We start from the raw sequence: 14,971 nt of genomic DNA, 5'->3' as shown, positions 1-14,971 counted from the left end.
ATGAAAGCAACTTAACCCTACAGTGATCAGAATTGTGTTATGTTAAACTAATACCTAAGCTAGACTTTAAAAGTTAATGCAAGTCTATCCTGAAGGCACATGCCCATCACAGAAGCATTTCGGAAGACTAAGACAGGACTCCTGAACTACACAGTGAGACACTGTATGTATAGTGGCACGTCCCAGCACTTGAGAAGCAAAGGTGGGAGGATCTCTGAATTCAGGCCAGCCAGGGCTAGACAGTGAGACCCTGTCTCAAAACAAAATAAAAAACAAACATAACCTGACCAATACAGATGGAGACACTCACAGCCAACCATCAGACTGAATCCCGGGACCCCAGTGGAAGAGCTAGTGGAAGGACTGAAGGAACTGAAGGGGATTGCAACCCCATATGAAGAACAGTATCAGCTAACTGGATCACCCAGAGCTCCCAGGGACTAAACCACCAACCAAAGAGTTCACATGGAGAGTGTCATGGCTCCAGATATACACATGCAGTATAGGACAGCCTTATCTGACATCAGTGGGAGGGAAGGCCCTGGTCCTGTGGAGGCTTGATGCCCAGCATAGGGGGATCGGGCAACAAGGCAAGAATGGGTAAGTGCGTGGAGGAGCACCCTCATAGAGGCAAAGAGGCGGGGAGAGAAGGGAGATGGGATAGGGAAGGTTATGGAGGTGTAATCAGGAAAGGGTATATCATTTGAAATGTAAACAAATAAAATGATTAATAAAAAAAGAAAAAGATCCAAGGATGAAGTCACATGAAATTTAAGTAGCTAAGTTCAACACACCTACATGGCACAAGTTAAGTCAATCTTACAGTTTGGTCTCACTTAGTTGCACGGAGTCCTGTTATAGTTTTACTGTAATGCATAATGGTCAAAAATCAAGGAAGTAGATCGAGTAAAAACAGGGAGTTAATACAGCAGAGAAAGTCCTGCTTCTAAGTTGGCCTGACTGGCACTGGGTAACTTGACGAATAAACTATTCCTTCCATCAATTTAAAAACAAACAAAACCAGTAATCTTCCTTAACTGATAAGGCTGGCTTTGCTGTGCCTACCTTGTTTTTCTAATTAATAAGACTGGTATCACAGACTTTCTTTTTGAGCACATGCCATGTAAAATTATAAGCCAGTACGTAGCAAAGAGCTTTGATGCCATATCTCTAACAGCTTTTGCAGGCAAAAATATGACATATCCAATGGTATATTCTCAATAATGGGGGAAATTGTGTGACTGTGTGACCCCATTATTCCATGTGCTTTTAGCCTGTCATTTAAAAAAATTAAGGTAATTTTAGGCTAGTATTACATAAATAGTAGAATTCATGTATCTCCTTTACATTTTCCATTTACATACCATGACAGAGCATCATCATTTACATGAAACATACACCTTTCCAAAAGTTTTGTTTGTTTTTTAAAGAACACCGAAAAATAAGACCAAAAATCTTTTATAATGTTTTTGATATAATTACAGCACTTCCCCCCTCCCAAGCTATCTGATACCCTCTCTTGTCCTCTTTTAAATTCATGGGTTTTTTCTTTGTTGTTGCATGCATGTGTGTATGTACGTGCGTGTGTGTTTGCATATCTAAATATAAATACAACCTATTCGGTCTGTATAATGTTTCTTCTATGCAAGTTCTCGGGGCTGACTGTTTGGCATGGGCAGTGGTGGCACATGCTTTTAATCCCAGCACTTGGGAGGCGGAGGCAGAGGCAGGTGGATTTCTGAGTTTGAGGCCAGCCTGGTCCATGGAGTGAGTTCCAGGACAGCCAGGGCTATACAGAGAAACCCTATCTCGAAAAACCAAAACCAAAACCAAAGCAAAAACAAAAAACAAAAAACAAAAAAAATTAAAAGTACAAAATAACAATAAAGCAACTACTAAGAGATCTCCTTACCTTCCACTGATAGCACCCAGAAGTCACCCCAGTTGATGCTAATCCATATCCTTTTCCTCCACTGCCATGAGTTAAAATCTGTCCATTTTCCACAATGCAACACTGAGCCTTCTCTGGATCAAAAGAGACTTCTTGTATGGGGAGATTTTCATCCTCTTCCTCCAACTCTCCTTGCTTCTACCAGAAAGGATGGTGAGTCAATATTTGGGAGTAGCCAGATCACTAACACATTCCTTGCTTTTATTTCACAGCTACTATATATCTACCAGTTTTTACATACTGTGCAAGACAATGCCTATAAGAAAAGCTTATATTATTCATTTAGGGTACATGGAGACTACTCAAGTCAGTTGCACAGTGAGATAGGAATCCAGGGTGGTAATTCCAAGGTTGTTCTCTTCAGTAACAACAGGTGGGGAAGAACAGAATGTGATGGAGCTAAGGATGTTATGTTTAATATGCTAAGTATAAGCTCTCTGTTAGGTTATCATTCAAGTGTTAATAGCTCATAGCATATAAAATTTAGGTATCAATGGCATAGAGAGCCAAATAAGGTTTCTTTAAATATGGAAAAGATGTGATAGTTGGGGGATGATATAACCCTCCTGCTTGACCCTGCCTGCCTCTCATAACCACACCTCTCTGCCCACCTCCTGCTATTTGCCACGCCTCACTCCTGGTTCCAGTTACATTGGAAGTCCTGCCTCTACAGAGACTAAAGAAGCTGCTGATTGGGCTGGCATGCTGACGAACTTGGGGGAGGGGTTTTGCCTCACCTATTCTACCTGTTGGCTTGTAACAAAGAGATTATTAAATGGAAGATGACTGGGTGATCACATCTCCCATTGTCTAATTTTTAAGGTGCCTTCCACATGGGTAAGATATAATTATGGCTAGCCAATTTTTTCCTGACTCCATATTCCAGAAAACCCTTTCCTATTGTTGCCACTTGCCGGCAACAGGGTGAGGATGAGGATTATGACTAGGTCACACAATAACCCAACACTTACATAGAAAAAGAAAAACCTAGAAGAATTAAAGATCATTTTCTAAGGCAGAAAGAAAATCAGAAAAAGTGTGAGATCAGGAAAAACTAAGCTAGAAATGTATGTGTATGAATTAGAATCCAGTTTGGAAGGTAAGTCACTGGAGCCACATGGCCACAAGGATGGGTATACAAGAGAACAAGAGTAAGGGATGGACAAAAATGCAAGCAGTGAGTCCTCTATATCCCAGGCTCTACATCCACTCAACAAACCACAGACTGGAAATATATTTTTTTAAAAACCAACTGAATTGGTACTGAACATGCATAAACTCTTTTCATTAAATTGAAAATATGGTATCACAACTCTTTACAAGAATTTACACTGTAGGATGTATTGGAAAACCTAGAAATGATTCGAAGTTTATAGGAGAATTGCATGAGTCATATATAAATACCATACCATTTTATATATTAGACTTGAACATCAACTGATCTGGGCAGGCACAGATGGTCCCAGAGCCAATTCTTGTAAATACTAAAGAACAACTATACACGTAATGCTAATACTTTATGCAATTCTGACATCTTGCTGGATGATAAGCAATTAGACTGAAGAGATGTAGAAAGAAGTGTAGTTTACTGTAAGGTATGTAGGGCCATTACCAAACAGGCATAAGAATTGGTAAAGTTGAATAAGCTCAAACCCCAGGAATCTCATAGTTGAGAACAGCAGGAGTGAAGCCATTCCCTACCTGCTTCTGTACCTGCTCTGGAACACATAACCATGACACCTGACTAAAGATCATGGACATTCAGTCAAGTAGCATAAAATCTGGAGTTCTTTCTCCAAGCTAATGAGGTATATAAATAGCCTAGAGCCTTCAGCCAATGACCTCCCCTTCCTGCAAAAGGTATACAATCCCTGGTTCATCCTGAATAAAGTGCATGCATTTACATCCACCATCAAGTAAAGCAATAAGAACAAGCAAGGATCATCGCAGAAAGCTGCTTCATTAAGGACTACCATGGGAAAGGCCTTCACCTTAGAGAGCAGAGTGTAAAACTCCAGAGAAAGGCTTTCTGTCTTCCAGCCCCTATAGTAGCCTCAGCCCTCACTCCCAATCAGACCAGATTCTGCTCCTCCTGGACCCCGCCTCCCCTTCTTGGCCTGGTATGCAGCTCAGACCCCCAGTTTTTGACTCCCTCTGGCAGTACATCTCATGTGCCTGGGTATCCAGAAAGAAGACCTGGAGCCAATGTGCACTCTCAGTTTCAGACCTTGCCCAGAAGAGAGGCAGAATGTTCTACAACAGTTGACTCCTTTGAGAAGCATAGTAGCAAGGACAAGAGGGACAATCAAGAAGGTTTTGTAGAAAAAAAAAATATACGATTTGAGAGGTAAGGATGAAAGAAGAGAAATAAAACACACAAAGAGGACATGGAGCAAATTCTACAGCAAGGCCCCTCATAGTAGGACCTTATAACCAGAGACAAAGTTGGGTACTATGGTCTCTACTTCTGAGGCCTAAAAACACCTTTTGAGGGAAGAATCGATTACCTGCAATTTTATTTCTTGTTCTTTTTCCTTTATTTGAATAGCATGTTTGGCCTGAGCAATGGGAGTCTCCCACATACAATCCGACAGAAGGGAAAATAAGCGTTCAACAACCTGGTATATTGAAGGAAAGAATGATAAAATTTATAAAGAGAAATGTTACATGTTTATGAGGTATCACCCACTGTAATGTTCAATGGGACATGAAAATTGATTATACTAATATCTAAAAGTTATGTCTGGTTCTATGTAGAATACTTTTATTTTTACAAGATCATCAGATCACTACAAAATGGCTTGGTTTTATATCTCCTTTCTAGATATAGACATTTTTCAGTTTTACTGTCTCACACATTTTTCTCTCTAGAGGTCCAATCTAAGAAATTATAGACTGTTCTTTCCTTATGACTTTACATGTATATTCTACTCCTCTACTTCTTATACCTCACAACTTATTTTCTTCCCCTTCCTTAAGAATGAAGGATAAAGAAAGCAATATGAGAAGTAGACACTACGCTATTGAAGACAGACACATTTACAACTCGAGACTTTAGTAACTCTCAGTTTCGGGTAAATCACACTACAGATGTAAAAAGTATTTTCCAGGACTTAAAAAAATACAAACCTGGGCCATTTGGTCATCTTCTACGCCAGATTCACAAGCTGGCAGCACAGCCTCAAGGACGTGAAGAGCAAGGAGCCTCGTTCTTAAGTTACCAACTAGAGGAATACCTGGGGACACAGCAGTTAAGTCTTTGTTTTCAATGTGACTGGCATCCAGAGTTAAAATTAACTTCAACTAAAATTTTTGTAAGACTACAAAGCAGTTTATAAAAGAAACAGACATGTATTTTAATCTATTGTCACATAAGTCTATGCCTGTTAGTATATACATACATACATACTTCATGTACATATTCAATGTACTGTAACACTGAGTCAAAAGTCAAGTATGTATTTCATATACATTAATCCTAAAATCAAACTCTGAATTATAACTGAGTTTAATGAGCCAAGGGAAGTTCAAATAGTTTAATAATTTGACCAAAACTCCATACTTCAGTAGAAGTAGTATTTTTAAAATGTCTGTGAGCCTCTGAAGCCCAAGCTTATGTTTTCATTCCTTTGCTCTAGTCCATGCCCATTTTAGAGCTTGAGAGGTTTCCGGGTTTTTTTAAGCTTTGTGTGTGTGTGTGTGTGTGTGTGTGTGTGTGTGTGTGTGTGTGTTAATCATAGTACCCCTTCACAATGTACTTTTCTTAAGTTAGAAAAGGTGGAACCACAATTTTGGTGTGTAAGTATGTACTCTTCCTATAGATATACCTTATAGATTAGGTGAAAATAAATGAGTATCATTTACCCTATGCTTCAAAAACATGATATAAACTTCATGTTATTAAAGGAAGCTATACGCTATACCAGTTAATAAACATTGCTGAAGTATGTTGAGAACATAAGCATATAATAACTCATAACATAGACTACTATATTACAATTCTACAAGTTTCAAACACATTAGATAGGGATAATGAAAAAAGTTCTGGAAATGGGTGGGAAAGGATACAAAACTGTGACTATGCTTAATGCGCTGAATTGTATACCTAAATGGTCAAATTTTAATTTTTGTTATCTACTTTTTTAATCAAAACTATGGGTAGCAAAATACTATCAGTAACCTGTAGAAGGTTACCAGACTTTTAGACTGGAACAAGGTATTAAGATTATTATACAGAACTATCATAGACACCACACAAATAGAAGTCACAATCAAAGCGGCTGAAATCACATCAGGATAGAGGGGACATACAAATTCAGATCTGACTTGACAATCAAAAATGTGAGGTCAGACTCAGTAAATTACATACTGTACACATCTCTTCTTATTTTTAATACATGTTATAGGGCTAAATTCTTTAGAAATCATACAGCACCACTTGGCATTATTAACTCTTTACCAATTGCTATCCCAGAAACTGGCATTTTAAATTTGGCACCAAAAAAAATAAATAATCAAAAGTCAAAGAAGAAAAATTCTTGAAATCAAGATCAAGTCCCCAGAGTTGTTAAAATTCTAGCATTACCTTAATAAAATGCATGCAACATACAAAAATACTCTAACCAAAGGCAGCAGACATACCTGAAGAACACTTCTGAGATGCTATGTTTAGAAGCACTTCTGTCCATTTGGGGGAAGCCATTTTTGATTGAATTGCTTTTGAAGACACAACTCTGCGAAGAAAAACTAAAAAATCCCCTAGATGGAGTTCAGCTGCATGTTGTTTCCTAAGAGCAGCTGAAAAGTGAAGAGATAAGTTTACATTTTAATTGGAAGGCATCAGGCTAAGGTTTACCTTATCCAGTTTACACTTTAATTACATTAAGTACAAATCTAATTCCCAGTCTAGGTTCAATAGGCTACTCCCCATTTTTGAAAACTAGAGAATGAGGGCTGGTGAGATGGCTCAGCAGGGAAGAGCATTGACTGCTCTTCTGAAGGTCATGAGTTCAAATCCCAGCAACCACATGGTGGCTCACAACCACCCGAAATGAGATCTGATGCCCTCTTCTGGTGCATCTGAAGACAGAAACAGTGTATTTACATATAATAAATAAATAAATAAATAAATAAATAAATAAATAAATAAAAATTTAAAAAAAACTAGAGAATGAGAAAAGGTAAAAATTTAAATGAACTTTGAATGAAACATCTTTATATGTATGGATGAGAAGCATAAGCATGCTAGAATAGCACACATCCACACACATTCTTTGCTATAATTCCCTTTCACATTTACTTATACTCCTCCCATGCAGAGAACTAGAAGCATGCTAGTACGGCAACAAGAAGGAATGCCTGTCCTAAGGAGGAACATGTGAACATCTGCAACAATCTGGAGACAAGTATCTACAGTGCTACTTTCAGAGAGATTCTGGAACATTCCATTAAGGAATACAAGCAAAAACTCATTGTGAAAGAGAAGAGACTTCTGGAAAAGGACATGTTACATTGACAATAGACAGTAATCAAGCTTCACAGGAAGCTGCATGCAGCATAGGAAGACTTCTGTCTGCTGTGATGAGTGAGCAAGACTATGACAGAACTAAACTGCTGGGGACAACTAGAGAGGAAACAAAGAACTACTTTACATCTCCTCCAAACAGTACCTTGTCTCACTATTTAATACAAACATTTTTTATAATATTAATCTGAAGAACACAGAAGTACCAGTCTCTCTTATACACCTCTATTTCTCACTCTAAACTTGCCCCTGTACACCTTGTCAAGAGTCAGTTCCTCTTCTAGGAAGCCTTCTTTTATCCTTTACATAATGTCTCCAGCAAGTAGTTCTAGAAAAAATTAGAGCCATATGGAGGTACATACCTATACTCCTGGCACTCAGGGTAAAAAGACACAGGAGGATCATAAACTTAAGGACACTTTGGGCCTGGAGACCCCTAATATAAAACAGGTTGATACAATACTTTAAAATAAAGATTACACCTTCCTTTTAATTGTGTATTTTAGAAGGATCAGAGGTTCTTCATACCTAAGCAGCCTGATTCTGAATGACTAGTCATTGATGATTTTTAGAATTAGTTTCCTTCCTAGCCATTTTCCAAACTGGGCCCTCTCTCTAGGACAACTAGAGGGAAACAGGCATGTGCTTCATCTGTTGTCATATATGTGAAGACCCAGTCATGGAAAAACTGTGTCTTTCATTACTAGATATTGAAGGATTCCAACTTTTGTTGTTTTCTTAGATGGGGCACTGCTGGCCTGTAATTCATGTTCTTCTTGGACCTAACCTCTCCGGTGGGAATTCTAGGCATCTGCCAGTACATCCAGCTAAGGATACAATTATCTTGTGGCTTTATAGGCTAAAAGTAACTCTATAACTTGTTATAAAGTGGCCACCAAAACATTGACTTTGATTTGGCATCATCTCATTGGAAGAGAGGTAAAACCAGATTAAATTAAGTAGCTGTTTTTCTGTCTGATATATTTAAATCTAATTGTCGCCGGGATATCATTTGCAAAAGCAATTGAGAGTATTTTATTAGAAAAATTAAAAGGAAGATAATTTTCTCAAAAATGCACATATATCTTGGAATGCATGAGAGTTAATAACTAATCCTGTTTTTTTTTCTCACTTTTTTTTTTAAAAAGCATTTTTTTTAATAGAATTCTAGAAACACTGCTTATTATCTGTATGTGCTCAGACTGGGGAGTACCTGGTACTTTAATAGCTCTTTATACCCTAGTGGTCTCAGGAAAGCAGAAAGAGGCAGGGTCACTTTGTTTTTATTAACCATTTTGAATCTGCCTAAGTTCGTTGAGTAAAGATAACTCTATACACAATGAAGGGAGAAAAAAAACAAAAAACATACCACTGACTTAGGCTAGAAAAATAAAAGGCTAGCTCTTAATCAGAACCATACTCCTACATTCTGACATAAGTGATTCAGGTAATACTTGAGTTTCTTGTACTGTACCATATCTGCGCACAACTTTGCCTCTACCATGACCCTATGTCAATGACAACAAAGACAATGCTTTATCATTTTCCATCTGTTTGGTATATTCTTTCTATTTTCCCCTACATAAGTCAGCAATATTAATATAATCTAAATATCATTTAATTACAAATACTATCTATTAAAATATTAAATATTAAAAATCACTAAATTTTTAATATGTGCCAGATAATATTCTGGGCTTACATGAATCAAGTCATTTAGTTCTTAAAACAATTTTCACAAAGTTGGCTCTGTAAATTACCTTTATTTTACAGATGACAGAACGGGAACAAAGAATGGTGAAGTAGCTTAGTCTCTTATCTATCCATCTAACCCAGAAGGGACTTTTAAAGGGCACTGTGAGAATGAGACACAGTAACTCACAATCCTTTTGAAATAATGACCAATTTTAGACCTTTAGTCTCATAATTACATTGAAGACACAGGCAGTAGTTCTACTGCTTCAGACATTAAATTTTACTGGAAACAACTGCCTTAGTTTCATTTCTTATGGCTGTGATAAGATACCCTGACAAAAGTGGAAGACGGTGCTCTCTGTATTTGAAGTTCCTGTTGCTGTGACTTCTCAGATCTCATGGACTGAACCTGGAACAGTGAACCAAATAAAACCTTTCTCCTCTAAGTTGCTTTTGTCAAGATATGTTACTGCAACTGGAAACAAAACTATAAAAACCATGCTTACTATATAACAAATGAGGTATCAGTAACTAAACAGTATATTGGCCAAGTGTAAGGAAGAATTCTGTTAGTTCAGTTCTTCTGATTATAATCCAGTTCCCAGTTACCAAAGCCCTACTCTCAGAGAACAAGTCAGGTAGGTCAGTTTTATGGTTAGATGTTTGTTAGAATTAAATAACTCAAAAGACCCTTCGTCTCTCCCTAGATAGCATGGAGAAACTGGTCACCTAAAATCTAGGTCCTAAGAGCCAAGGCAGCCAAAAGAGGGTGAACCTTGAGAAGGAGCAGTAGCTCTAAGCAGCAACAGAGTGAACAGACCACAGGAGGCTCAGTAAGAACCTTACCTAAATCATGTTTATATAGAGAAAGGGGGTTGTAAAGAATCCTTTCATATCACAACAGAAAGAAGCCAATATTCTTACCAAATGTACACTATGGAGACTCAAGTATCTGCACATAATGAAAAAACAAAAAAGAGCTTATACTACCTCTGAAATCTCTCTTCTCAGCTTCTCCACTGGAGTCAACTTTTTTTTCTTCTTCTTCAACCTCTTCTGCTTCTCCAAAAGAGGCCATAAATAGTACACCAGTTTGGGACAATAAATTCTTCAGTTGACTGCAGAGTAGATCCAACAGGGACTGAACTACTTTAGGGCTCAGTTTATCAGCATAGGTTCTATGTGAAATAAAAGGAAAAATTAAGAATGAGAATACAAAAAGAGACAAACAATGTAGAAAATACAGGCCCCACCTCACTCTCTCAAGACCTTTGTAATATTTACCCAGTAGTGATGGCTAGAATCTGGAGCAACCTTGTACTGGCCACTTTCAAAGCTGTGCTAAGCTGAGAAACACCAGTCTTTGGCAACAATTGCAGGGGCTGTCCTAACATGGTGTCTGTGCCACATAACTGTGACAATACATTCAGCAGACCAGTGGAAATTGCCAAAGAAACATCAACTGGCTGATAATGAACACTGAGGGCAAAAACTGTAACCAAAAGAAGACGTTGCTGGGCTTCTAAAAAAAGAAAAGACAGATAGTTGAGAATCTCTTTGAAATTAAATATTTACTAAAATAAACTTCTCCAAACTATAGATGATAATATAAAATAGTATTCAATTTTCAAGTATTATAATGGTCTACTACTATTAAACATAAAATAAAGGCAATCCTCTACCATAACTCCAGGCCAAAATGTACACCCTTCATCTTTATTTGCAGAAATATTTACTTACCAATGTGATGCTTATTTGCTTGAAGGGCTCTCTCTAGAGTAGCAGACAATTGTTGATAAATCTTATGAACAGCCACCTGGATTTCAACCTGAATATTTCTTTTAGCTGCTCTGATCCCATCCTAAATTACACAGAATTACTTTTAAAATCAGCACAATAATATAATCACTCCCAACTGTATGAATCACAAACTTATATAGATGATAGATCCTTAAATGTAATTAAATTTAATTTACTTCTAAATTTAAGCTTTTAGAATTTTAACCTAAGTCATATACACCACCAAGTTCCGGATCATCCATCCCGCTCTGTAAAAAGATAAAGAACTACATACAGAACAAGATGTCATTCATGCCACTTACTTGATAGTGATGCAATCGGCCACTCTCTCCTTTGGCTCCTGTGTGTCCAACAGTGCCTAAGCCGAAACACCCTGCTAGAAACTGCAGTCTCACAGACGTGAGCAAGGTGGATGACTGAAAGCCTGAAGTTGACCTGCTTCCTGTCAGCAAGATGTTACCCTTTTCCTCCATGCCAGACAATAGAGTGAGGATCTGGTGAAGTGCCTCCAAACGAAGCTTGAAGAAAAACAAGCATTCTAAGACTCTGTTAAGCTATTATTACTGTTTATTAAATCAAAATGCATCTAAAGCCTCTTTGAGGATATTTTAATATAAAATAAGCCACACATACATTGGGAAGAGTAGGTTTGGGTTGGTTGTTACTGAGGATTGAACTCAGAATTTAAAGTGTTCCATTGCTAAATAATATACCCTATTATTATAATGATATTATTATAGTTCCTAAAGTAGTAAATGTAAAGTTTGTTATTCCAGATGAATCCGAGAATTGCTCTTTCTATGTCTGAAAAATTGAGTTGGAATTCTGATGGGGATTGCAATGAATCTGTAGATTTTGGTAAGATGGCCATTTTACTATGTTATTCCTGCCAATCCAAAAGGATGGAAGATCTTTCCAGCTTCTGAGGTCTTCTATGATTTCTTCAGAGACTTAAAGATCTTATCAAACAAATCTTTTACTTGCTTGGCTAGAGTCACACAAAGATATTTTATATTATTTGTGCCTATTGTGAAGGGTTGACAAAAACAGCATGGTATTGGTACAGAGGCAGACAGGTAGATCAGTGGAATAGAACTGAACACCCAGAAATAAATCCACACAACTATGGTCACTTGATCTTTGACAAAGAAGCCAAAAATATCCAGAGGAAAAAAGACAGCATTTTCAACAAATGATGATAGTATAACTGGCAAATTGTTAAGAATGCAAATCGATCCACTCCTATCTTCTTGTACAAAGCTCAAGTCCAAGTGGTCAAGGACCTCCACATAAAACCAGATAGATATACTGAATCTAACAGAAAAGAAAGTGGGAAAGAGCCTCAAACACATCATCACAGGGGAAAATTTCCTGACCCAATAGCTCAGGGCCTAAGATCAAAAATTGACAAATGGGAACTCATAAAATTGAAAAGCTTCTATATGGCAAAGGACACTGTCAACAGGACAAAACGGCAACCTACAGATTGGGAAAAGATCTTTACCAATCCTACTTCTAATAGAGGGCTGATATCCAAAATACATAAAGAACTCAAGAAATTAAACTCCAGTGAACCAAATGACCCTATTAAAAATGGGGTACAGGGCTAAACAAAGAATTCTCAACCTAGGAACCTTGAATAGCTGAGAAGCACCTAAAGAAATGTTCAACATCCTTAGTTATCCGGGAAATTGCTAATCAAAACAACCCAGAGATTCCACCTCACACCAGTCAGAATGGCTAAGATCAAAGACTCAGGTGACAGCAGATGCTAACGAGGATGCTGGTAGGATTACAAGCTGGTACAACCACTTTGGAAAACAATCTGGTGGTTCCTCAGAAAATTATAGTTTTACCTAAGGACTCAGCTATACCACTACTGGGCATATATACAAAAGATGCTCCAATGTATAACAGACACGTGTTCCACTATATTCATAGAAGCCTTATTTATAATAGTCAGAAGCTAGAAACAACTCAGATGTCCCTCAACAGAAGAATAGATACAGAAAATGTGATACATTTACACAATACTCAGCCATTAAAAACAATGACTTCATGCGATTTGTAGACAAATGGATGGAACTAGAAAATATCATCCTGAGTGAGGTAACCCAGACTCAAAAGGACACACATGGTATGTACTCACCAATAAGTGGTGTTAGCCCAAAAGCTCAGAATACCCACAATACAAATTACACACCATATGAAGGTTAACAAGAAGGAAGACCAAAGTGTGGATGCTTTAATCCTACTTTGAAGGGTGAAAAAAAAAATCACAAGAGGTAGAGGAAGGGAGAGAGGAGGGGGAGGGAAAAAGAAAGGCAGGATCAGATATAGGAAGAGACAAAAGACAAGTCCAGAGGTCAAGAAAATGAACAGAAATATGTAGCAGTGGAAGATGGAGAACTAGGTGAACCATTAGAAAGTCCCAGACACCAGGAAAACGTGAGGTTCCTAGATCCCACCAGGGATGACATTAGTCAAAATACCCAACAGAGGGGAGATAGAACTTGTAGAGACCACCTCCAGTAGATAGGCATGGCCCCCAGTTGAGGGATGGGGCTACCCACCAATCTCAAAAATTTTAATCCAGAATTGTTCCTGTCTAAAGGAAACACAAGAACAAAAAATGGAACAGAGACAGAAGGAAAGGCCATCAAGAGACTGCTCCCACCCCTGGATCCATTCCATATGCAGACACCAAACCCAGTCACTATTGCTGATGCCAAGAAGTGATTGCTGACAGGAGCCTGGTATAGCAGTCCTCTGATAGGATCTGCTAAAACCTGACTAATACAGATGCAGATACTCACAGCCAACCATCAAACTGAGCCTGGGGACCCAAATGGAAGAGTTAGGGAGAGACTGAAGGAGCTAAAGGGGATTGCAACCCCATAGGAAGAACAATAATTATCAACCAACCAAAGTTCCCAGGGACTAAACCACCAACCAAACATTATAATGGATGGGTCCATGGCTCCAGCTACATATGTAGCAGAGGACTGCCCAATCTGGCATCAGTGGGAAGGGAGGCCCTTGGTCCTCTGGCAGCTTATTGGCCCAGCATAGGGGGATGCTAGACGGGTGAGGCAGGAGTGGGTGGGTGGGTAAGCACCCTCTTAGAGGCAATGGGAAAGAGGAATAGGATGGGAGGTTTGCAGAGGGGAGACCAGGAAGGGGGTCAACATTTGAAATGTAAATAAATAAAATAATCAATAAAGAGAACCAAGGGCCTCTCCTCGCATTGATGCCTAATAAGGCCATCCTCTATTTTTTATGCAGCTAGAGCCATGTATACTCCTTGGTTGGTGTCTTGGTTCCTGGGAGCTCTGGGGGCATAAGCCCCTACTTTAACTGGAAAGCTACAGTGTTTCTTGGGGCCTCCTGGAATCCTAATTAATTTAGAACCGAAGCTCTGCAGCCAGTCCCTCAACACCCAGAGGAAGCTCCACTCCCACGCACTCTGACATGCCAAGGATCAGAGGTGAGGAGGACCCAACATCTGTCCCAACATCCGGAGTAACTAACTGGGACCAGCGGGACCAGGCACACAGGAACTCCGCCAGCCCAGTGACTCTGGTTCCTTCCCGTCTCTGGGCTGGTGTCCTATGCAGACTTTGGGTGCAAGGTCCACAGCCAGTCCCACAACACCCAGAGGAAGCTCCACTCCCAGGTGCTCTAAAAAGCCCAGGGTCACAGGATCCCAGAATCACAGGATCCGAGAGACAGCTTGACTCTGAGGAATTCTGACACAACCAGGATCACAGGAAGGACAGGCAACAGTCAGATTTAGAGATAACCAGATGGTGGTGGGGAGGCAAGTGTAAGAAAATAAACAACACAAACCAAGGTTACTTGGCATCATCAGAACCCAATTTTCCCACTATAGCAAGTCCTGGACACACCATTACACCGGAAAAGCAAGATTCTGATATAAAATCACTTCTCATGGTAATGATACAGGACTTTAAGAAAGACATAAATAGCACCCTCAAAGA

General features: G+C 38.8%; 1 protein-coding gene across 6 annotated transcripts in view; it reads right to left on the bottom strand.

Annotated features, from left to right (window-relative positions):
• Herc1 (HECT and RLD domain containing E3 ubiquitin protein ligase family member 1) overlaps positions 1 to 14,971 on the bottom strand; it is a 166,290-nt gene that overhangs the window by 65,932 nt on the left and 85,387 nt on the right. For 5 of the 6 annotated variants that reach the window (XM_031346075.1, XM_031346069.1, XM_031346071.1 and 2 more), the window contains exons 27-34: positions 11,273 to 11,488; positions 10,911 to 11,031; positions 10,455 to 10,692; positions 10,161 to 10,348; positions 6,593 to 6,748; positions 5,081 to 5,187; positions 4,459 to 4,569; positions 1,913 to 2,089 (exon numbers count right to left, since the gene is read on the bottom strand). In XM_031346075.1, coding sequence (XP_031201935.1) covers positions 1,913 to 2,089; positions 4,459 to 4,569; positions 5,081 to 5,187; positions 6,593 to 6,748; positions 10,161 to 10,348; positions 10,455 to 10,692; positions 10,911 to 11,031; positions 11,273 to 11,488 — 1,314 coding nt within the window. The remainder of the gene's footprint in view (positions 1 to 1,912; positions 2,090 to 4,458; positions 4,570 to 5,080; positions 5,188 to 6,592; positions 6,749 to 10,160; positions 10,349 to 10,454; positions 10,693 to 10,910; positions 11,032 to 11,272; positions 11,489 to 14,971) is intronic. The other variant, XM_031346070.1, reaches the window with a different exon arrangement.

Source organism: Mastomys coucha, unplaced genomic scaffold (assembly GCF_008632895.1).
Source record: "Mastomys coucha isolate ucsf_1 unplaced genomic scaffold, UCSF_Mcou_1 pScaffold23, whole genome shotgun sequence".
NCBI lineage: Eukaryota > Metazoa > Chordata > Mammalia > Rodentia > Muridae > Mastomys > Mastomys coucha.
Note: the sequence above shows the minus strand (reverse complement) of the source record. Positions and strands in the feature narration are given on the sequence as shown.